The sequence below is a fragment of the Pelodiscus sinensis genome, chromosome 2, assembly GCF_049634645.1.
Source record: "Pelodiscus sinensis isolate JC-2024 chromosome 2, ASM4963464v1, whole genome shotgun sequence".
Classification (NCBI taxonomy): Eukaryota; Metazoa; Chordata; order Testudines; family Trionychidae; genus Pelodiscus; species Pelodiscus sinensis.
In genome coordinates, this window is record NC_134712.1 from 213,256,681 (window position 1) to 213,281,687 (window position 25,007).

Here is a 25,007-nt window from a genome sequence, read left to right on the forward strand (position 1 = left end):
ATGCTCTACTCTGGTCAGACATAGATGATGCCAACTAATTTAACATATCCAAGTATGCAACTAATAAATAGGGGGAGAAATTATTAAGAACCCACATGAGATTTCTGATTGTTCTTGGCTGAGATCTATTTTTGTTGAACAGGCAGAGTTATCTTTTATTGTTGCACAACCACTCAAATGTTTTTGAAACTCAGCAATTACACAACACTTTGTAATGTATTGTACATTGCAGTTTGCTCACCATAGAATTCCAGATGACTTAATAATATAATCACCCACAGTTCATTTTGTCAGTTCTGTAGGATAGATCCGTTGAAGTCCGTCATGTTCATTCTACTACATACAGGAATAGAAGAAAACTCTGTTCAAACAGCAAAGAATTGCACGCCCCAGACACTCTGAGCACAGTTCTGCCCCCTAGAAATGGTTTGAGACAAAACCTAGTTTTGTGATTAGAAAATCATTGAAGTTCAGAGCCAATCGTTATTTACTTGTTGACTGTTTTTTAAGGGAAGATGCAACAGTGGCCAATAAAGGAGTGAAGGCTAGCTCCGGTCATGTGACTGGATGTTAGTCAATCACGTAAGTGGATCAAGGAAATAGTTTCAGTTTCTTATCAGCTTTCCTATGTACCAGACACTTACTGCCACAAGAAGATAATGGTTTTGAAATAATGTCATCTTGTAGCTGATTAGAAGAAACAACCATTTAACGACTTTACAAGTTTTCCTACCTAATACACACTTTTCTCCAGCTACTATATGCAAGAAGTTGTATGACAGTCTTGGTAAGTGCATTATCAGTTTTTATCTCTGAGAGGCAAAGAAGATGCATGTAACTTTAAATATGCTCTATGTAATGTTAAACCAGCTAATGGCTTATTTTGAATTTGCTATTTGATCATTTTGTCAAAATATCAGACAAAGCTTTAATGGGATAAAATGTTGAAGCAAAATGCAGGACAATGTAGCACTTTAAAGACTAACAAGATGGTTTATTAGATGATGAGCTTTCGTGGGCCAGACCCACTTCCTCAGATCAAATAGTGGAAGAAAACAGTCACAACCATATATACCAAAGGATACAATTTAAAAAAATGAACAAATATGAAAAGGACAAATCACATTGCAGAACAGAAGGGGGAATAAAATGTGATATTCTCAACTCTTTTTTTCCTACTGAAAAAGTTATTGGCATTAGCTAGAGAAGTGATTAGAACAAAATAATTCAGTGGAAATTTCTAACTGAAAGATACAGTAATGAAATGGCAAATATGTGGCATAACTTGCTATTGCAAAAACAGGAGATTTTTATTTTCACGAGCAAATTACTCACTATCTAGCACTGTTTTTGTTATATTTTTAGTTTCATTTCCTGTAATGCTGGTTAGTAAAACGAAACTATACAGGGTTACAGCAAGCTCGGCAAATGAAACTTAAATCATCCCACTTCAGACATTTCTTTCACTACATATGTTATGGGTCCGGAGTATCTGAAGGACCGTCTTCTCCCATATGAACCAGCCCGGGGATTGAGGTCATCTGAGGAGGCTTTGCTTCGTGTTCCCCTACTTGTGGAGACAAGATTAACATCTACGTGAAACAGAGCCTTCTCAGCTTTTGCTCCCTGGGGCAACCTGCAAAAGTAGAAATATAGACAAATTGCTAAAGATAAATACAAGTGTTCTTTCGACACTTCCCTTATTCCTCAGGATATTCGCATGGCGCCAATGCCAGCATTGTTTCGGTGTCAGGCTAAAGCCACTCTTTTTACTCGTGCTTTTATTAATGTTTGAGTATGTATGACTGTGTCTAGACTGCATCCTTTTTTCATAAAAGGGATGCAAATTAGACATATCGCAATTGCAAATGAAGCGGGGATTTAAATCCCCCCCGCTTCATTAACATAAAAATGGCTGCCGCTTTTTTCCGGCTCGGAGCTTTGCTGGGAAAAAGCTCCTGTCTAGACGCGGATCTTTCATAAAATAAAGCCTTTTCCGAAAGATCCCTTATCCCTCATTTTAAGATCATTTTAAGAGGGATAAGGGATCTTTCGGAAAAGGCTTTATTTTCCGAAAGATCCGCGTCTAGACTGGCGCTTTTTTCCGGGAAAGCTCCGAGCTGGAAAAAAGCGGCAGCCATTTTTATGCTAATGAAGTGGGGGGGATTTAAATCCCCGCTTCATTTGCAATTGCGATATGTCTAATTTGCGTCCCTTTTACGAAAAAGGGATGCAGTCTCGACACAGTCTTTGTGTATGTTCCTCTTCTCTATATGTTTTTAGCAGGTTTTATGTCCCTCTGGGGTCTCGTATTTTAAATTTGTATATATATTTGTATTGTGTTTAAAACATTTTTGTAAGCTGCCTCAAATATTTTAAATAGCGAGGCAGGGTAAAAATATTTAATTAAATAAATAATAAATAATGAAATATGCAATATTTGTTTTTTATTATAAAAATCATTATAGTTAACTGTGCAAGAGCTGCACTTGTATTGCAAACGTAAATTATGGTTAGTGACATGAGAACATTCGAAGTATAGTCTTGAAATACAATGGGAACAACATTTTGTTTCAGAAGGTAAAGGAAGTAATCAGGGGGCCATTTTAGACTTGATTCTAACAGGGAGGAATTAATTATAAATCTGATGTTTGTAGGCAATTTGACTGAAACTGATCATGAAATGATAGATTCATAATTCTAAAGCAAGGAAGGAGATACAACAACAGAATAGGGACACAGCAGACTTTAGTGAACTCACAGTATAAACAGATAAGGTCTCATGGGAATAAAATCCAGAAGAGCTATCAGTATTGTCTGGAGACAATATTAAAAGCATAACAGCAGAGTATCCCAATCAAAGGGACAGATAGGAAGAATATTAAGAGGCCACTATGAATCCAGCAGGAGTTTTTAATTACCTGAAAATTAGAAAGAAAGCCTGCAAAAGCAGAAACACGGACAAATTGCTAAAGATAAATACAAGTGTATACAAATTGGACACATCCCTTATTACCCTCGTAGAACAAGGTTTACAGGGATGGTGAAAAAGCGCGTCTGCTTTTTTTGAAAACAAATTCGGAAAAGTGGATGCGTTCCTTAGATGCGGTGTTACCAGAGGTATCCCAGAAAAGCAATGCAGTCTAGACGTAGCCTAAGACACAGAATATGTTACACCTACCAAAGGATAAAAAAGCGATACGGATTTCTATAAATAGGGCTCTACCAAATTCATGGGCATGAAAAACATGTCATAGATTGTAAAATCTAGTCCCTTCTCCTCCTCCCCTGTGCTCTCCTGGTGAAATCTAGTATTTTGTATGTTTTCACCCTAACCTAGACAGATTTTATTGGGGAGGCCAGCATTTCTCCAATTGGGGGTCCTGACCCAATGGCAGTTACAGTGAGGGTTGCAAAGTTATTTTAGAGGGGTTGTGATATTGCCACCCTTACTTCTGCTCTGCCTTCAGAGCAGGGCAGCAGAAAACTGATGGTTGCTAACTGAGGATATGTCTACACTGCGGAGCTATTTTGGGATACCAGAAGTATCCCGAAATAGCTATTCCATGTCCATTCAAGCAGACCATTATTTTGAAATAGATTCTGAAATAACAGGCAGCTTATTCCATTGTCCCCGTAACCCTTGTTCCATGAGGGTTAAGGGGCATTTCGGAATAGCAAGTTATTTCGAAACTTGGTGCTGTGTATGATATTTCTAAATACACTCAAAATAAGCTACACAATTTGCATAGCTCAAATTGCGTAGCTTATTTTGATCTAAGGGTGCTGTGTAGACATACCCCAGCTCTAAAAGCAGTAGTTCAAAAGTAAGAGTGGCAGTATCATAACCTTGTAACCCTACCCAAAGCCCCTTTTTGGGTCAATCATAACATCATAAAGTATCAGATTTAAATAGCTGAAATTAAGTTTACTTTTTTTAAAAGACTATGTATTTGATAGGGCCCTATCTATAAATTGTTAGGAGCAAGGGAAAAAACAAAGACAATGTAGGTCCTCTGCTATTGGGGAAAGAAAGCTAATAACTGAAGATGTCAAGAAAATTGAGGTGTTTAATGCCTATGTTGCTTTAGTCTTTACTCAAAAGATTAACAGTGATCAGATGCTTAACACAATTGATATTAACAATACAGTAAAAGGAATGCAAGCCTAAAAGGGGAAAGAACAAGTTAACAAATATTTAGATAGGTTAAATCCATTCAAGTTAGCAGAACCTGATGAAATTCATCCTACAGAACTTGAGGAACTAACTGGAGCAATCTTGGAACTATTAGCAATTACTCATGAAGGACAGGTGAAATCCCAGAAGACTGAAGGAGGACAAACAGAGAACCTATCTTTGAAAAGTAGAACAAAGAGGATGTAGAACAAAGAGCAATAACCCATTCTAACTTTGATTACCTAATAATTTGTTCCAGTATCTTTTCTAACCTGGAAAGATACTGGAACAAATTACTAAACAATTTGTAAATACCTAGAAGATAACACAGTTATAAGTAACAGCCAAAATAGATGTGTCAAGAACAAATCATGTCAAAACAACTAATTTCCTTCTTGACAGCTTTATTAACCTATAGGATGAAGGGGGAAGCTATAATTGTAAGATCTTGATTTTGGTAAGGCTTTTGACAAAGTGCCAATGACATTTTTCTTTAGCAAATTAGGGAAATGTGGTTTAGATTAAATTATTATAAGGTAGTTGCAAAACTGGTTGAAAGACCATATTCAAAGAATTGTTATCAATGGTTTGCTGTCAAACAGGGGAACATATCTAGTGGGATCCAGCTAGGTATATTCCTAGATCTGGTACTACTCAATATTTTCATTAATGACCTGGATAACAGAATTGGGAGTACATTTATAAAATCTGTGGGTGACAAGCCACCCTTACTTCTGCTGCGAATTCAGAACTGGACAGCAGAAGATTGGTGGCTATTGACTGAGAGGTTTGGAAGACAGGATTAGACTTCAAAAAGACCTTCATAAATTGGAGAACTGGCTTGAAATCAACAAGATGAAGTGCAGTAAAGACAAATGCAAAGCTTAAGAAGGAAAAATGAAATGCACAATTAACTAAATAGTGAATAAATGGTTAGGCAACTGTACTGCTGAAAATGATCTGGGGGTTATGGTGGATCACAAATTGAATATGAGTTAACAATGTGATGCAGTTGCAGAAAAGGCTAATATTCTGGGGGGTATGAATAGGAGTGTCATATATAAGGCTGTGTCTAGACTACATGGCTCCATCAATGGAGCCATGTAGATGAGGGTTGTAGGCAAAGGCAAATGAAGCCGCGATTTAAATGATCGCAGCTTCATTTAAATTTACATGGCTGCCGCGCTGAGCCAACAAACAGCTGATCAGCTGTTTGTCCGCTCAGCGTGCTAGTCTGGACGCTCCCCTGCCGACATCAAAGCCCTTTGTCGGCAGCCCCATTATTCCTCGTGGGATGAGGTTTACCGGGGCTGCCGACAAAGGGCTTTGATGTCAGCAGGGGAGCGTCCAGACTAGCACGCTGAGCGGACAAACAGCTGATCAGCTGTTTGTCGGCTCAGCGCGGCAGCCATGTAAATGTAAATGAAGCCGCGATCATTTAAATCGCGGCTTCATTTGCCTTTGCCAAAAAAACAAATCTACATGGCTCCGTCGACGGAGCCATGTAGTCTAGACATACCCTAAGACACACAATGTAATTGGCCCATTCTTTGGCTCTGGTGAGGCCTCAGCAGAAGCACTGTGACCAGTTCTAGGCACCACTTTAATAAAGATGTGGACAAAGTGAAGAAAGTCCAGAGGAGAGCAAGAAAAATGATAACAGGTTTAGAAAGGATTTAGAAAACTATGAGGAAAGGCTGAAAAAAATGGGAATGTTGAATAAACAAGATTGAGGGAAGACCTAATAATAGTCTTTAATAATGTTAAGGGCTATTGATCAATTGTTTTCATTGTCCACCAAAGATAGGACAAGAACTAACTGGTTTAATTTACATAAAGAGAGATTTAGGTTAATTATTAGGAAAAGCTATCTAACTATGGGGATTCTTAAGCACTGGAATAGGCTTCCAATGGAGAATGGCGAATCCCCATCACTAGAAGGTTTTAAGAACATGTTAGACCTGTTTGGAATAATCTAGGAATAGTTGACCCCGATCAGTTCAGGTGGCTAGACTAGATCAGTGTTTCTCAACCAGTGGTACAAGTACCCTTAGGGGTACTTGAGAGAAGTCTGGGGGGTACATCAACAGAACTGAAACTTGGAGAAAACTGAATTTTTGTTTTAAGTTTTACAGCACTTTATTAATTTTGTACTTTTTACACCCAAAAATTTCATCACCCACCCAGCTACGATTAAATTGTTTAAACAAATGTGTTACACTAGAAGGAAAAAAATTGTGTGTCTGAAAACTGTAGGTACTGGGGGTACTTACATTTTTTTAAAAGGGTACTTTATAAAGAAAGGTTGAGAAACATTTGCTTAGATGACCTCTCCCGAACCCTTCCACCCCATAATCCTCTGATTCTAACTTGCTAGGCTAAAAACAAATTCTCTGTCACAATGTGATTTTCTATTTTAATGTCCTTTACAAGAATTTCAGGTTTATGTCTGATGATGAAATAAACTCCGTAATAAAGCAACTTAAATCTTGAGGAGTGACAAAAAAATAAGCAAATGGTTTTTTGTTTGCTGGGGTTTTTTTTGTTTGTTTGTTTGTTTGTTTTTCTTAGAAAATGCTATTTATAAAATAGGTGCTATAGTTTTAGTATTGTTAATAATCAGTTATATAGCATCATATATTAGTTCACAAGGTAATTTACCAATATAGAGGTATATTTTGTCCCTTTACCTCATGCAAGGTGAAAAGAGGGGAGGCACAGATGGAGCTGTGCAAAGGATAAGATATGTGCAAGCATTGGCTCCATGGCATACTTGCCACCTATCCTTAAGCTCATAAAACCTGAACTGGAGCCAGACGAATCACTTCATTCTATGACATTCTATGTACTTCTCCAACATGTCCCAGCATCCTACCTGTACTCATATATATGAAACTGTGCAGATAGGCAGCCTGAGAAACTGTGCTGGTAGGAAAGCTTACATAATCTACTGTTTCTTTTTTCAGCCTGCAGGGATTCTCTTCACTGAAAAAGACTAAGAAAAAAAGCTCTTCATTCAGAAGAATTCCATTATGGGGAAAAAAAGGTACATTAAGCTGACTAATGCTACTGATTCAGCAGTGGTAGCTGCAAATTATTTGATTAGGAAGTAATAATTTAGTACAAATAGTCCAGGGTTCTCTTGTGCTCAGTGAAAAGGAGAGAGTCATGTGGAAATTCAGTGTGGTCATAGCTACTCGGTAATAGAGCAAGACACACTGGAAAGTTGTAGAACGTTTCAAATGTGTTTGAATTAGCAGCTTGTCTGTCTCCTTCTCCCACTAGTAATCTATGTCTTTTTCCTGCCACCTTTATGCCTGAAACAGTCTCTCTCTCTCTCTCTTTCTCACTGCTTGCCTTCATAACCATCCTCAGAATTTCTTCTGGATATCTTTCCAGAATAAATCTCTGCTTCAGTACGGCCACATCCCTGTGACATACCTTTTCATACTGGAGCTGGCGCCAAGCCAAATTTCAGCTCTAGTAGATTCAGTTCCAAACTATACAATTCAGACCCCTTTTCTAAAAATAATAGCCAAAAGACTGAAGAAAAATGTAAGAAAAATGCTATTTTCTCCTGTTTTCTCTGGAATAGCCTGTCAGACGTACAAACTATCCGGGCTATAATTGACATAATTTGACCCATATGCTCATCTCTCTCTGTCTGACAGAGGACAAAATACCTTAGAGAAAGCAGTTTCATCTCCAAAGAAGAAGGTACATAAACTTACAAAAATCTCATCGTGAATTTTGGATCCTGGTTTGATATATAGCACTTGGTAGCACCTGATAAGGAATAAAGCAAAAAATATTTATGTCAAAATCTGTAGTCTTTGGTGGCTGAGAACACAGTTGCTTGTCATAGTGTCACAGCTTTTCCATTCTAACCCATCCACTAATGTGGACTAGAACCACGGTGCCATAGGCTGAAAAACACAGGGGGAACTATTCCAGCTGTCGGAGTGGCCTAGCCCTCTGGTCAAGACAAAAGTTTGACCCTTCCATGGCCAAAAGTCAAACAAAAAATATAGACAACAAAATCTTCAACCCCCCATAAAACTCATCTGGCCACTCTCTCCCTCACAGGCTAGGGTCAGCTATATAGAAATGTGACTCTTTTCACAATTGTCCACAGGCTTCATTTCCACCCCATTTCCAGGGCTGGCAGAGCTCCCCACCTTCCCAGGGGTTCAGATAGACCATCTTCCCTCAGTACTTCTTCATTAGCAAAGAGTGATGCTGGATATAGATTAAGTTGAACAAACAGAACTCTTGAAACCCTGTGCACTGCTCTCTCCAATGCTTCCAGATCAGTTCCTTGCACAGCCTGTTTCCCTTAATAACTGTTCCTTCGTGAAGTATGGGCCCTCTGACTCCAATTCCAGTGATTATGCTACATCTTCCATTACTTGCAAACATTTTAATGTAAACTTTAAAAACAAATAATTGAAGCCCAGCTCCTTATCCATATCCCTGCAACCAGAGATTGCTAAAACATGGCCGAGTTGGAGTCCTGTCTTCGCCACAGGTTCAGCTGGTTACATAGACTTTGAGATAGTCGTGTCTGTTCATCAGCTGACCACACTGGGAGTAACCTCCCTCTGTCTCCATGGAGAGGGAGAGTTTGATAGACTTAGAGCAGTGTTTCTCAAAGCAGTCCATGAAGCCACTTTTAGAAACCTGCTAACTGACCACTCCGGTGTGTTACTTACTGGCTCCCCGGCCACAGAACCTCACGGCTCCCATTGGCTCCGGTTTACTGTTTGCAGACAAGAGGAGGCATGGGATGCAGCATGGGCCGGGTCACTACTTCCTGCAGCTTCCCTTGGCTGCAAATGGTGAACCAGAGCCAATGGGAGCCACAAGGCTCCGTGGCCATGGAGCTGGTAAGTAAGCACACCAGAGTGGCCAATTAGCAGGTTTCTCAAAGGGGCTTCATGGACCACTTTGGGAAACACTGCTCTAAGTTTATCAAATTCTCTCTCTCTGTGGAATGTTCTTCCTCTTTGTGGGACTGGCCTCCAAATGGTTCTCTGTCTCTGTGATAATCTCCATAGCTCGGCATCCTTTCTCCAAGTGTGGTGTCTCATACTCCTGGCTCAAAAGTGTCTCATATTCCTTTGGATCACTTGTCCCTCTTGCATGTCCCTCTTGCTACTGCACTCCTTATGACTCCTATAGTCCCCTCTTTCTGGTGTCTCTCCAATGACTGAATTCTCACAGGAGGGTAAGTCTTCAGGGTCACTTGGGGACCTGTCATACACTAATGCCTGCTTTCTCTGCTCGTTGGCCATCTCCTCTCGGTAACGCTTCCATCCTTCTGTCTACAACAGATCTTCCATTATTGGCAGTAGAAGGAGTGTAGAAGGAGTGTAACAGAGCAGAAAATTTTCCTCAGGCTCTTGATTGTGGGCTTAAAAAGTTGGACCCCCGAGCTAAGCACCAAACCACCTCCTGCTGAGATTACAAACCTAGTACCAATTCTATCCAATTGTGACAATAGAAGTTGTTTTATCAACATCTGTTGACAAATAAAGGGACCAAAGCTTCCAAATGATTTGATATAGAACATCAAATGGCTATCAGAGACTCACAAATTTTGTTCATTATTCGCCTTAATTTAATTTAAACCAGCAGCTGCAAAGTGAAATATCTTTACTCTTTTGCACTATATTGAAGCTAATCTGATTGACATATATATAGTGCCTTAACCCTGTGTATAAAGAGCCAGACAGTATTATTATCTTCTCCATATATTATCTTCTCTTCCTTTTCTATATATTTTGTTTCATATACCATTAATGAAAGTATGTGATGGTAAATGATTTAAAGGAGCTTTTAAAACTAATATAGTGTAATAGATAACAGCTTTCGTTCTTTTGTTTTTTTCTTTCAAGGGCTAAAGTTAAAAACCTTGAGAAGCTTGAACGACCAAATCTGTCCTCAAATATTGATGAGTGGACAAAAGAACAAGTAAAACAATGGGTAACTGAAGAACTTAAGATTGATCAGAAATATGGTGAAATCTTGGTAAGCCAAGATGTGACCGGTTCAGCCTTGAAACTGTTTACTCTAAAAGATCTTAAAGATATAGGTATAACACATGGCCCAGCACTTCAAATTATGGATGCATTGAAATGCAACTTTCTAGTTCAAAGCACAGCTCAATTAGTTAGACAAGAAGATAGTGAAAAGACTCTTGCTAAAAAATATTTAACGGAGAAGGAAGATGGACAAAGTGCAAAGCAAGATGAAAAGGATAAAGGAAAATCAAAGTCAGCAGATACCAGTGAATCACAAGAACTTAGAGTATCTGAATGCACCGAGTCTATAAAATCTGTGCTCACAGATGCAATAGAAAACAAGGTAGATGAAGCAAAAGGTAAATCAGAGAAATTACTGGAAAATAACCAGCATCCAACAAGACAAAACTGTTTACCATATCCTTTTGATGAGTTCCATGATAGTCGTCGTTATATACAGCACAATCTTCTTAATGTCCCTGAAACAGGGCCACTGAATCTCATTGAGCCAGCTCATGAGTTCAAACTGTTAACAAACACAGAGAATGCAACAGAAGAGGAAATTAAGATGAAATTTAGCAAAGAAACCTTTAGATTTGCTGCTGCATGCATGAATTCCCGTACCAATGGTACTATTCATTTTGGAGTAAGCAACAAGCCTCACGGAGAAATTATAGGAGTAAAACTAACCAATAAAGATGAATTTATTGATGAGTTTAACAACAAAATTGAAAAGTACTTTGAGAAAAGTTTTGTCAGCATTGCAAAAGCCTGCATTAGGGAACCCAGATTTGTGGAAGTATTATTGCAAAATAACACCCCATCAAATACATTTGTCATAGAAGTAGATGTAGTTCCAAAACATTCTATATGTGAAGCAACATTTTTCTATACTAACAATTACAATTTTAAGAGTAAAACTTGTGAACGATCTTTATTTGTACGGGATGGAGCCAGCTCTAAAAATATTTATAATAATCCAAAAGAACACGAGTCATTTAAATCCAGGATTACATTTGTAGCAGATTGTCGAAAAGCAGCAGAGGAAGAACAGAAAGAAAAACGAAAGAAGAAAGAGAATGAGGGTCGAAAGCTGATTAACCTACTTACAGGTAACAAGGACTTGCTGGATAATTCCTATTATGACTGGTATATATTAGTAACAAACAAGAGTCATCCATCTCAAATACAGCACTTAGACTTTCTGCAGGAAGTAAAATGGTTTGCTGTTCTGGAGTTTGATTCTCAGTCAGAAAATAATGGGATGGCCAAAAAATACAGAGAAAAACGAGGTGCAAACCTTCACTTTCCAAGTCAGTATCATATGAAAGGGAAAGCAGTTCCTGAAATAATTGAAGATCTGAATCTCTATTACCAGCCTACCTGGATTTTCTGCAATGGCAGATCAGACCTTAATGATGAAAATTATCAACCTTTAAATCCCTGTTTGTGGCAACAAAAGAGGGCTGCTGAAGTCAGGAAATTAATTTCGTTTCTTTCAAACCCAGATGTATTGCAAAGAGGAAAGTTTCTGGTAGTGTTTCTTTTGCTCTCTGAAGTGGAAGATCCAGGGGATCCCCTTATTGAAACATTCTGCACATTTTACCAAGAGCTGGAAGGGCTAGAAGACATGCTTTGCATTTGTATTGGTGCACAAACATTCCAACTATGGAAAGATCTTCTGGAAGCTAGATTTATTAGTCCCAAAGACCTTACCGAGAGATGTGTTGCTAATTTAAACCTTCCAGCAGTGAATGGAACAATTCTTAAATTGAAGTCTATGACACAGTCTTCTCAGAGGCTTTTACCATGTAAAGGCTCTTCTACTGTTCTTCTAAAGAAGGAAGAAGACTTCATGACAGCATTAGAAATACTATGTGAAAATGAATGCGCTGACACAGATATAGAGAAAGATAAAACTCAATTTTCTGAATTCATAAAATCTCAGGAAGAGAATTTTTACCGGGGAGGCAAAGTGACATGGTGGAATTTTTATTTCTCTTCTGAAAACTATTCTTCACCTTTTATTAAAAGGGACAGTTATGAAAAACTTGAAGAGCTGATTCAATCTTCATCCCAGTCTTCTACACAAACATCAACAAAAGTTATCAACCTTTATCACTCTCCAGGCTGTGGCGGGACTACCTTAGCTATGCACGTTCTCTGGGAGTTAAGGAAGAAATTCAGATGTGTTGTTCTGAAAAATAAAACTGTTGATTTTGCAGAAATTGCAACACAGTTGACAACTTTAATCACCTATGGAGCAACTGACCAAGACGACTACTTGCCAATATTACTTCTTGTAGATGATTTTGAAGAACAAGAAAATGTCTATTTTCTGCAGCGTGAAATTCAATCAGCTATAGTAGGAAAATGCATTAGATATGAAAACCCTCTAGTGATCATTATAAATTGTATGAGATCTCAGAATCCTGTGGAAAGTTCAAAGAGCAGCCAATCAGACAGCATTAATCTAAAACATCAACTTTCTTCCAAAGAGCAAAGAGCTTTTGAGAAGAAGCTAGAAGAAATTAAACAGCAACATCAGCACCCTGAAGATTTTTATTCATTTATGATTATGAAAGAACAATTTAATCCAGAGTATATAAAAAATGTGGTCAAGAATACACTGAAAGGCTTGGACATTAGTAGCAAACAAGGACAACTTATTTCCTTCCTAGCAATATTAAACTCTTATGTTACAGAGTCCACTATCTCAGTATCACAATGTGAAGATTTCTTAGGAATAATTGGCAAATATTGGGGCAAAGAAAGTTTAGAAGACAAGATGGGAATTTGTTCTAATATTCTAATACAAAGTCAGGTGCAAGACTATGGAACATATAAAGGAGTGCGTATCACTCACCCATTGATTGCTGATTGTTGTCTAGAAGAATTTAATCTAACCTATGGGTTAACTAAAAGTTCAATAACACTGCAATTGTTAAAAGAGAATTTATTTTATGATTCTGGCTTGGGAAGAAGAAAACTTATAGATGATGTGCAAAGTATGCTGCTTACCAGACAACGTAAAGAACACGGAGATGATGCAGACACATTGTTTTCCCCATTAATTGAAAAAATACAGATGGAAGAAGGTAGTGCTGCAGTTGAAAGTGTGTTATGTGAAGGAGCCCTTCGATTTAGCCAAAACCCATTCATTTGCCAAGCTTTAGCAAGACACTATTACATTATAGACAAGAATTTTGTCTCTGCTCTGGAGTGGGCCAATAAAGCCAAAAAAAGAGCCCCTCGCAATTCATATATATCAGATACTTTAGGTCAAGTCTTTAAAAGTCAGATAAAAATTTGGGTGGATGAAAATGCAAAGAGAAAGGTCATAACTGCAGAAGACCTGAAACATTTGCTAGATCTTGCTAAGTGTGCTTCAGAGGCTTTTAAAGATTCCCAGGCACAGAATGAAAGTACAGAAAATGTAAGAGAAGCTTTGCAACTCCAAAAGTCTAAAAGGAGGTGTGATACTTATAATACATCTGGCTATTTGGGGGAGATAGAAACTGGTCTATACACTATAGATATTCTTGGCTGTACTCCTCTTTTCAAAAAAAAAAATACACTGTCCCAGGAAGATTTGCTACAATATTTGTCAGGACAGCATGGTATCCTAACAGCAACTGGTGACACTGAAGATCAAGAATTTAAGTTTGTACTTGACGATTATCGTAATTATTTATCTAATTTGCGCTCAAGTTTGAAGGAAGCATTTGAGTTTTTTGAGAACTACTTTGTTCTTCTAAAACCAAGAAATATTGAAAAAGAAAATGTGGAGTTAAAAACACGTAAGAGGGTTCGAGAATGTTTCAAAAAATATGCAGAAATATTTTGCCTTTTGAATACTGAGAAATTGGGGGACAATCTGATGAGCTCAAAACTCAGTTTGCCTTGGCAGGTGGAGCATTGCAGGAGAAGTTTGGAGGCTTCCAAAGCAGACAGATTTCCTGGGCTTTTGGAGTATCTCAACAGTCATGAAAAACCTGAAAGCAACATGGAAGACATAGTGAATAAATATAAATTTTTGATTGAAAAATGCTCATATGGATTCAAGTTGAAGGAGAAGCAGAACTTCATTTTGGCAAACATTATTCTCAGTTGCATTAAACCTAAATCCAAGAAGATATGTGCTCTTCATGAATTGAAAGAACAGCTTCGAAAAATGCTACAGCATGTAGGTCTAGAGCATCGATTTGCAGCACCTTACTTCTTAGCCTCTCTATTGTTCTGGCCAGAGAAGGAAAAACAATTAGATGAGGATTCCAGACAAATGGAAAGGTATGTCACAGCACTGAAGAAGTCTTTTAGAGGGCAATACAAACAAATATGTCGTTACAGGCAAACTATTGCTCATTTCTACCTTGGGCGTCGTGAAGGTCTGAATAGACTTGTCCACAAAGGAAAAATAGATCAGTTTTTCAGTAAGCGCCAAGGACATGACTTGCATTCCTGGTGGCAAAAAGGGTGCATATGGGAAGAAAAGGCTGTCCAAAATCTATTACTTCGTCTAAATGGCAAGGTCACTGATGATTTTGTTTTTGTGGACTATGGAATTGATGAAAAAATCAGTATACCAGTGCGACCTGCTTTCTTAGGCCAGGTCAGAAGTGGTAAATGCATAGAAAGAGTGTCTTTCTATCTGGGATTTTCCATGGATGGTCCAATAGCATATGACATTCAAATGAGAGTTTGAATAATTGAAGTATTATATGTTCTATTTCTACATCCAGTGAGCATTTTAGATACTTCTTTATTTGCAGCTTCAGAAGGGAGCATCTGAGTTCCTTCCCTTTTGCATTCCTCCAGGCTCTTGACACCTAGTGCCGAACTCTCTAATTTGTCTCCTATTTTTCCAGATATGAGCATTGTTGGTCTGACAGGCAGACATGCTAATGCAAAGCAAGACTCTTGAATGTCTGGTATAGATGTAGGCAGGGTCTGAACGACTGCTCGCATGCAGCCAGCTGCAAGGGGAGAGCAGCCTTGGGTGTGGTTATACTTACTCAATTGTTTAGCTCTGCAAGATAATTAACTGTTGATATGTAAATACAGCTCATGCTGGAATGGGGAAGGAATCCTGGGTGTGGTTATATAAATCCAGTTCTGCCAATGCTATAGGTCTGATGGATGGTCAATTGTTGGAATGGAATGTGGTGTATTGTAACTAATTTGGCTGTTGTGGGGTCACAAACCAGGCTACCCCTAAACATAGGAACTGTAAAATATGACACCAGTGCTTGCAGGAGAAACACTGTCATTGTAAAGGGTCTCAGATGAACAAGCCTACCCTTTCCAGATTTGAGTGGACAGAGTTGGGGGGAAGAGACTGAGCCAGCCAGCCAGCTACATGCCCACCAGGCATGAGCTGTAAGACTGGTTCAACCTGTCTCCTTTCCCCGCTGTTCTAAGGATAGACCTAAAGCAGACTCCATAAGAAGTCTCTTTGTTATTCCAACAGAAGCTGGAATCTTTTGGCCAGCCTAAGTAGTGCCTAAGAGCTGAAGTCACTAGTTTGGACTGGAGCCAGACCCATCTTGACCGGCAGGCAGCCGGAAGGTCAGCGGAGTGGCTGGCAAGAGCAGGAGGCCAGAAGGGAGGCTGGCGAGAGCAACTGGTGGGCGGCTGGTAGGAGAAGCGACAGGTGGCCAGCAGGGCAACTGGCAGGAGCAGGCAGCCAGCAGGGCTGCTGGCGGGAGCGAATGGCGGGCAGCTGGGAGGGGAAGCAACAGGCGGCCAGCAGGGCAACTGGCAGGTGTGACCGGCGGGCGGCCAGGAGGGCATTTGGCAGGAGCAAGCAAACCACAGGAGCAGCGCAAAGGTGGCCTTGCCTCAGACTCAATGAGTGGAGTCATCAGGGTGATGTGTCTGGGGAGTTATGAACTCTGGTTGTGGTATTTTCCCAAGCTAATGCCGTGTGACTTCTCTCCTTCTTTCATTAAAAGTTTATTTTCTATGCTCAGACTCTGTGCTTGCAAGTGGGGAAGCATTGCCTCTCAGAGGCACCCAGAGATGTGTGAATTTCCCAGGCTACTGGGTGGGGGCTCGAACCGGTTCTGTGTGAGATGGATGAAAAGGAACCCCTAGATATTGAACCCGGCTCTGGCTGCTGCCGGCGCTACCTGGCAGAAGGATTACATAAGAAAATATTCAACCTGGAAAGAGGTTAGCAGACAAAATGACTCTCACACTGCTGGTTTTTAAAGCCCTATCACCTGCTACATACATCCATTGCTACCCTCCCAAGTATATTTTTTAATTTTACTATTTTCCTAAGAACATTTGGTCACCAAGCTAATGCTCCTATACCCATTGATCCTACATAGAACATTGATCAATTAATAGGAGCTGATTCTCCACTCCCTTAACCCTATATAGTGATTTACCTTGTGTGTTGTGGGTGTAAAATGCTCCAAGATCAATGAGTATCATTTTACACCAATTTTGCACAAGAGTAAATGACTATACAAGGTGCAAGGCTGGAGAGATCAGCCTTCGTGTAGTTACGAAAATAAGATTTGGATCTACAGCAAAATATATCTAGAACTGCTATATTCTAACATACTTATATTTTAGGTAAACAATAACTGTAATATATTAACTACAGGGGAAAGCAAGCCCTCCCCTTCCTCTCCCCCTGAGATATTTGGAAATAAAAATAGGTCTATGATACAAAGCAAAGATGCAAGTATTTTCTGTTTTGACTAACAAGCCACTGAACAAAAGAACATCATTTTTTCTAACCCATTTTAAATTGGTCTGAATGAAAATTTTCAAACGTGCCTAAAACCCATTTCCAAAAGCTGGACGGACATATGTCATGCATATTTTATGCATTAATGAATTGTTTAGGAATGTTGAATGTAGAGGCCCAGAGCCTTAGAAATATGTAGACATTGAACATCAAATGAAATTGATGGAAGTTCAGCGTCTTTAAACCTCTGAGAATTTGGGCTTAAGTGATCTTCTAGCTTCCAAGAGCTTTTTTGGTATTTTGTTCATTTTGGAGCTACTTATATTCCTCCTGAGTTCACTTCCAGCTCTTTGGAAGTCTTGTACTCTACAGATTAATATTTGTTATATCTTATGTGGATTGCCTGAAGTTTTCCTTGCTCATTCAGAAACATGATATTTAATTACAAAAAAGGGAAGATTGGGATTTTGGAATCTACATTATTTTTTAATGTCATTAATGTGTGTGCTTTGTGCTATACCTGGGACTGTGCTTATTGCTTAGGTCTGTGTTTATGTAGTTGATGAATATGTACAAGTCTTCTACTGAGGAGCAAATCCAGCCCATATGTCCATACCTGGCAGCATAATCAGTCTTGGCCTGGGAGGAAATGGATTTGAGGAGAGGCACATAAGGAATCTAATAATGTAAATTCTCATATCTCCCTTGAATTCAGTGGAGTTCCAGCAGTTTACACACGATGAGACGCATATGTCCCTAGGACATATGTTTCTTTGAAATCCTGTCGGTTTTGGAGCAGGCCCAAAGTGCTCACCCAAAGTGCTCACCAAAGTGAAAGCCATTGCCAGAGCAATACAGAATGAGTAAGAACAGACATGGCAGCGTAAGTCTGAGGATACTGAGATGGTAAGTCTGCTGCTACACTGATCCTCCAGTTCTTTCTCTCCCTTCTTCCCTCCCAGTAGGGCATTCCCCAAACCTTTTCGGTTTCGCCCTCCTTTACCCATAATGGAACCTATCCATGACCTCCCCCACCCTGACCCATGGCACAGAGCCACAGCCAGAAATGGAGCCACACCCACAAAATATATAACCTACTAATCAGACTAGATTCTGAATGCTTAACTGTAGGTCTGATTTAGGCCAGCTTTAAGAAGACAGTCAGATAACTATTGTGTATATATTTCACTGAGAAAAATCCCCAAAGCGTCTTAGAAATTGACTTACAAGCTATATGCCAATGAATTACAGTTGTGCCCATACCACAAAGTTTGAATCTAAATCCTGTCGCAAACTTTCCAAAGTTCTGGAGGATACAGATTTGGGCCTGATTGCGACCTAAATTGACATACTTCTTGAAGTAAATGGGACTACACAGTTACAGGATCTATCCCTTAGAACTTTGGATTGGCACATTTGGACAGCTACTAAATTTTGATCCAAACCTGAATTTCACCACAATTTGTGGGTGTTCAAAACCTGGGTTTATATTTAGAGAGGGACTATACTTAAACACATGTACAGATATTTTCTCTCAGAAATTTAGAAGTAAGGTTGCTTATGTAATTAATAAAAAGCTAAATAATGAAGTCAGTCTCAGTAAGAGTTTTGGCTGCACATGACAGTAAAAGCCAAAATAAACACTTCAAAATTTGACCCATAATTGTTATGCAAAATGCATAACTGCAACATTTTCACTAAGAAAGCTAAGCATTAAAAAGACTGAACATAACTTGTAAAGGTAGTTTACAGTTAATCCAGTTAACTGATGTGGAAAATTTTTTTAATCCAATAATAAACTTTTCTCTGACCTGAAAAACTAGTATGAACTCTCTCAACAAATATACTGAATTTGATATTGTACTTTCCAAAGCTGCAGTATTATATATTAGTAACACATTTGGAAAAATAGGAGAGAGGAGTAAAAATATCCATACAAGCCCAACAAATAATAATAGACCATTAATATTGCATCGTTAATAACTAACATCTCTCCTCAACATCAGTTTTAAATATTATAATTCATCCTATTATATTTTTGTATTAATTAGCATAATGTTTGTTACTAAATATTATGTATACTATGAAATTAAAATATATATTTTAAATTAAAACCACAAACCCAAAAATTACTTCACATTAATTGCTTTAAAACAATTACATAAAATGCAACCCATTTAATCGTAAAAGGTCAAAATGGGAACAAATGCCTAACAAACGTAAATAATAAATGTATGGTATGCTAACAAATAACAAATAAAAAGCACCAAATAAGCAAAATAGCAACAACAACAAAAAGCAAAAATTCAAAAAGTGCCAACCAAACTATGAGGGTTATTCAAACAGTTAAAAAATAGCAAATTAATCAGCTTAAGATAAAGGCTGCCCAGTACAACATTTTTATGGCTGACTTAGAACAACGCTTCCTCAGCTCCCATCCCCAACTGCCCTTCCACTACTTATGCTATATTGATGATGTCTTTATCATCTGGACCCACGGGAAGGAAACCCATGAAGGAAACCACCAGGATTTCAACAATTTCACCCCACCATCAATCTCAACCTGGACCAGTCCACACAGGAAATCCACTTCCTAGACACTGGAGTACAAATAATTGATGGTCACATAAATATAACACTATACTGGAAACCTACTGAATGCTATACTGACTTATACACCTCTAGCTTTCATCCAAAACACATCATACAATCCATTGTCTATAGCCAAGCCTTAAAATACAACCATACAGGCAGTCCCCGGGTTACGTACAAGATAGGGACTGTAGGTTTGTTCTTAAGTTGAATCTGTATGTAAGTCGGAACTGGCGTCCAGATTCAGCCGCTGCTGAAACTGATCAGTTTCAACAGCGGCTGAATCTGGACGCCAGTTCTGACTTACATACAGATTCAACTTAAGAACCCCAGGCATCCCCAAGTCAGCTGCTGCTGAAACTGATCAGCGGCTGATTCCAGGAAGCCCGGGGCAGGAGCTTCCTGTAGTCAGCCACTGGTCAGTTTCAGCAGCGGCTGACTTGGGGACGCCTGGGGCAGAGCAGCTGGGGTGCTGCCCGGTTGGTCCAGTAGCGCCGCCGCTCCTCGGCGCTACTGGACCAACCCAGCAGCACCCAAGCTGCTCTGCCCCAGGTGTCCTGATTCAGCCGAAGCTGAATCTGACCAGCAGTGGCTGAATCAGGACGCCTGGGGCAGAACAGCTGGGGTGCTGCCCGGTTGGTCCAGTAACGCCCAGAGTGGCGCTACGGGACCAACTGGCAGTGCCCCAGCTGCTGTACCACAGGTGTCTGGAGCAAAGCCGTGGAGCACGGGGGCAGCGGGACAGCCCAGACGCGCCGTGGCTGTCCTGCTGCCCTCGGGCTCCGTGGCTTTGCTCTGCTTTGCTCTCCGTCCCCCTGGTCTGCAGACCAGGGGGACGGGGAGCAAAGTGGCGGAACACGCGGGCAGCGGACAGCCCAGACGCGTCTGGGCTGTCCGCTGCCTGCGTGCTCTGCGGCTTTGCTCTGCTTTGCCCCCCCCCCCTCTCCCTGGTCTGCAGACCAGGGGAATGGGGGGGGGGCAAAGCAGAGCCAAGCCGCGGAGCGCCCGGCCAGCTGACAGCCCAGACGCGTCTGGGCTGTCAGCTGATCGCGCGCTCCGCGGCTTGGCTCTGCTTTGCCCCCCCCCCATCTCCCTGGTCTGCAGACCAGGGGAAAGGGGGGGGGGGCAAAGCAGAGCCAAACAGAGCCAAGCCGCGGAGCCAGGGGGAGGGGGAGGGCAAAGCAGAGCCAAGCCTCGGAGCGCGTGGGCAGCGGACAGCCCTGTCCGCTGCCCACGTGTTCCGCCGCTTTGCTTCCTCTCCCTGGTCTGCTGGAGACCAGGGAGAGGAACCCCGTTCGTAACTGCGGATCCGACGTAAGTCGGATCCGCGTAACTCGGGGACTGCCTGTATTTGCTCCAATTCCTCAGACAGAGACAAACATCTACAGGTTCTATATCAAATATTCTTAAAACTACAACCCCCAGATGGATAAAGTCAAGTGGTTCTCAGAAGTCACCTACTACAGGACAGATCCAACAAACAAAAAAACAGACTACTAGCCATTACTGACAGTCCCAAGCTAAAACCTCTCCTACACGTCATCAAGGATCTATAATCTATCATAGATTATGGTCCCTTGCTCACACAGACTTTGGGAGACAGGCCATATCTTCCTCACAGACAGCTTCCAACCAGAGGCATATACTCACCATCAGTTCATACCTCACAACAGAAACACTAAGGCTGTGTCTACACTGGCCCCTTTTCCGAAAGGGGCATGGTAATTTTCAACTTCGTAATAGGGAAATCCACGGGGGATTTAAATATCCCCCGCGGGATTTAAATAAAGATGTCCGCTGCTTTTTTCCGGCTTGTAGAAAAGCCGGAAAAGAGCGTCTAGACTGGCCCGATCCTCCGGAATAAAGCCCTTTTCCGGAGGATCTCTTATTCCTACCTTCAGGTATTTACATTTCAGGTATTCCTGAAGGTAGGAATAAGAGATCCTCCTGAAAAGGGCTTTATTCCGTAGGATCGGGCCAGTCTAGACGCTCTTTTCCGGCTTTTCTACAAGCCGGAAAAAAGCAGCGGACATCTTTATTTAAATCCCGCGGGGGATATTTAAATCCCCCGCGGATTTCCCTATTACGAAGTTGAAATTACCATGCCCCTTTCGGAAAAGGGGCCAGTGTAGACACAGCCTAAGGGTTTGTCTACACTGCAGAGTTTTTACACAAGAAGCTTTTTGCGGAAGAGATCTTCCACAAAAACTTCTTGCACAAAAGCACGTCCACACATCAAAAGTGCATTGCAAAAGCGATGTGCTTTTATGCAAGACAGCGTCCACACTGCATGGACACTCTTGTGCAAGAAAGCTCTGATGGCCATTCTGTGAATGGCCATCAGAGCACCTGTGCTTTTTGTGCAAGAAACCCCTACAGAGTGTCCACACATGCCTTTTTGCGCAAGGGCTGTAGCACAAAAAGGAGGCTTTTTTGCGCAAAAATGTGTTTGAGGTGTGGATGCTCTGCCGGTTTTTGCACAAAAACAGCTGGTTTTGCACAAAAACCTTGTAGTGTAGATATAGCCTCATCCAGGAACCTGTCCCTTCAACAAACTCCATTGCCAACTGTGTCCACACATCTATCCTAGTGACACCACCACAGGACCTAACCACATCAGCTATACCATCAAAGACTCATTCTTTGCACAGCTACTAGTGTAATATATGCTATCATGTGCCAGCAATGCCCCTCTGCCATGTACCTCAGACAAACCAAACTGTCTCTAAACAAAAGAATAAATGGACACAAATCAGACATTAAGAATGGCAACATATAAAAGCCAGTGGGGAAGCACTTTAACTTGCCTGAGCACAGAGTTTCAAACATGCAAGTTGCCATTCTCAGGCAGACAAACTTCAAAAACAGACTGCAGAGAGAAACTGCTTAACTGAAATTCATATGCAAAACTGACAGTCTGAACCAAGATCTAAATAAACACTTGGAGTGGTTCTCACACTATAATAGGTAATTTCTCATTAAGATACTCCCACTTCACCCCTGTTGGAGATGAGCCATATCCATTATCATTTAATTAGATCTGACGTCACACTCTATCCCTGCATTTTTTCTTTCTTTTGTGCTACCCGATTCCTTGTTTTTGCTGAAACACTGCTACCTGTAATGAAACTTAACTACTTTGTAATTTACAACACCAGGATAATACAGCAAGGCCTCATAAACTTTCCAACACAAAAAACACTTATTACAATAAAAAGGGTGTATTGCCATGGAACTTTGGGTTCATTCTGAAAAATCAGCAGAGTTTCAAAGGTATTCAACAGAAACCCTTGCTCTCCGTCCCTGAATATAACCAAAGGAATATAACAGGCCACTGAATATAACCAAAGGAAAAACTATGTAGCACTTTAAAGGCTAACAAGATGGTTTAATAGGTGATGAACCAGACATACGTCCTCAGATCATATTCTGGAAGAGAATTGGCATAACCATACATATCAAAGGAGTCAATGAATGGCTAATCAGGGGTGATAAGTGGGGAAGCTATCTTTGTGATGTGTAAGGTAATTAGCATCTTTGTCAATTTGTTTTTTTATTTCCCCTGGTGGGTAATTGAGATTTACAAATGCTTGGTAGAGATTGAAAGAGCCAGACAAATACACAGAAACCATCTACTTCAAGATAGGCCCAAGAAAACCAACAATAGAACACCATTTTTCATCACCTAAAGCCCCCAACTTAAACCCGTCCAATGCATTATCAATAACCTACAACCTATACTGGAACAGGATACTATACTCTGAGAGGCTCTGGGGGACAGACCCATAGTCTCCTATAGACAACCACCTCATCTCAGGAAGATTCTTACCAACAACCACAGGACATACCACATTAATACCAACCCTGGAACGTTCCCTTGCAACAAACCCCGTTGCCAACTTTGTCCACATATTTACTCTGGTGACACCATCACTGGACCTAACCATGTCAGTTATATGATCAAGGACACATATTCCTGTTCATCCAGAAATATAATTTATGCCATCATGTGCCAACAGTGTCCTTCTGCTATGTATATTGGACAGACTTCTCAGACATTTGGCTGAAGAATTAATGCCCACAAATCAGACATCTTTACACGGAAAAACCAGTTGGTTTTCATTTCAACCTACCTGGACATAGTCTTAACAACCTTACTCCAGGCATCTTACTTCAAAGAGACTTTAACACTAGATTACAGAGGGAAACTTCAGAACTTTCATTCATGCTTAAATTTGACACTTTACAAAGGGCCTTAACAAAGATGCTAATTACCTTACATATTACAAAGATAGCTTCCCCACTTATCACCCCTGATTAGCCATTCATTGACTCAAATAGCTATTCCCTCCCTACCTCTCCCTCTCCCCACCTTCTGTACTAAATCCAATTTGTCATTTTAATAATATGTTCACTTTTTTTCATTGTATTCCTTTGGTATATATGGTCATGCCAATTCTCTTTCAGAATATGATCTGAGGAAGTGGGTCTGGCCCATGAAAGCTCATCGCCTATTAAACCATCTCGTTAGTCTTTAAAGTGCTACAAAGTTTTTCCTTTTGTTTTAACAAGATCAGAATAACACGGCTACTTCTCTATTACTATTCAACATGAAAATAACCAAGCAACACTAAAGACTAATAATGATTAATAATTAGCTGCAAATCCTTTGGTGTATGTAAGTATGTGTAAGCAAATAAAAACATATGCTAATTTTAATGCCTAAATTGCATTCTTACTGAACATAGTGAATTGCTTTATCCCCTTTAAAAAAATCTGTACGCTTCTGATAAGCAATTTCTGGTAGAGAACTGTGTTGGTGATGGTAGGGATAAGGTAATACACCATGATTATTGTAAGAGTCTGCATAAAACAAAATTGGTCATTATAGCATTTGATGTGCATATCCTCATTTGTAGTGAGTCAAGTGGTAAGAGGAACGTGTTTCTTGTGTTTCTTGCTCTGACACAAGGACTGGAGTAAACTCTGAACAAGGTAGGAGTTTCAGGCAGTATTTCTTATGTAAAACCCAGCTCTAAAAATATAAAAACATGGAAAAACAGGAAATAAACATTTGTAAAGCCTAACTTTAAAAAAATAAAAGTTTTGTGAAAAAACTATTTTGTGTAAAAAAAATTAAGAGTTTCTTGCTCTTTATTAAACCTAAATATAATGGTTTTAGGTTTTTTTCTATGTTAAACCAAACTTAGGATATAGGAGTTTGGGCAGTAATATTTTCTATAAATGATATTATTATAATTTCACTATTTAAAAATGTTTATTTTTTTAAAAAAAAACAGGATGTGTGGGGGCAAGTCCACTCTCCTTGCTAAATTAATAGTAAAACAAAGCCCATGTCATAAAAAGGAATGGGTCAACTTCTGACAGGGATTGCATCAGACAGATTATGGGCTTCCTCCATATTGTTGCTTCTTCCAGAGATTGCCAGGGGGAGGGAGTGTGGGGCTTACACCATTCGATGTCCAGTATTTTCTGATTTTTTTCCCTGCCA

At 40.0% G+C, this 25,007-nt stretch overlaps 1 protein-coding gene across 1 annotated transcript; it reads left to right on the plus strand.

Annotated features, from left to right (window-relative positions):
• Positions 1–580: 580 nt before the first annotated feature.
• Positions 581–18,955, plus strand: SAMD9L (sterile alpha motif domain containing 9 like). The gene is made up of 3 exons (XM_006139682.4): positions 581–787; positions 7,144–7,223; positions 10,075–18,955. Exons 2-3 carry the CDS (start codon positions 7,210–7,212, stop codon positions 14,903–14,905), a joined length of 4,845 nt encoding a protein of 1,614 aa, XP_006139744.2. The 5' UTR covers positions 581–787; positions 7,144–7,209; the 3' UTR covers positions 14,906–18,955.
• The last annotated feature ends 6,052 nt before the right edge of the window (positions 18,956–25,007 follow it).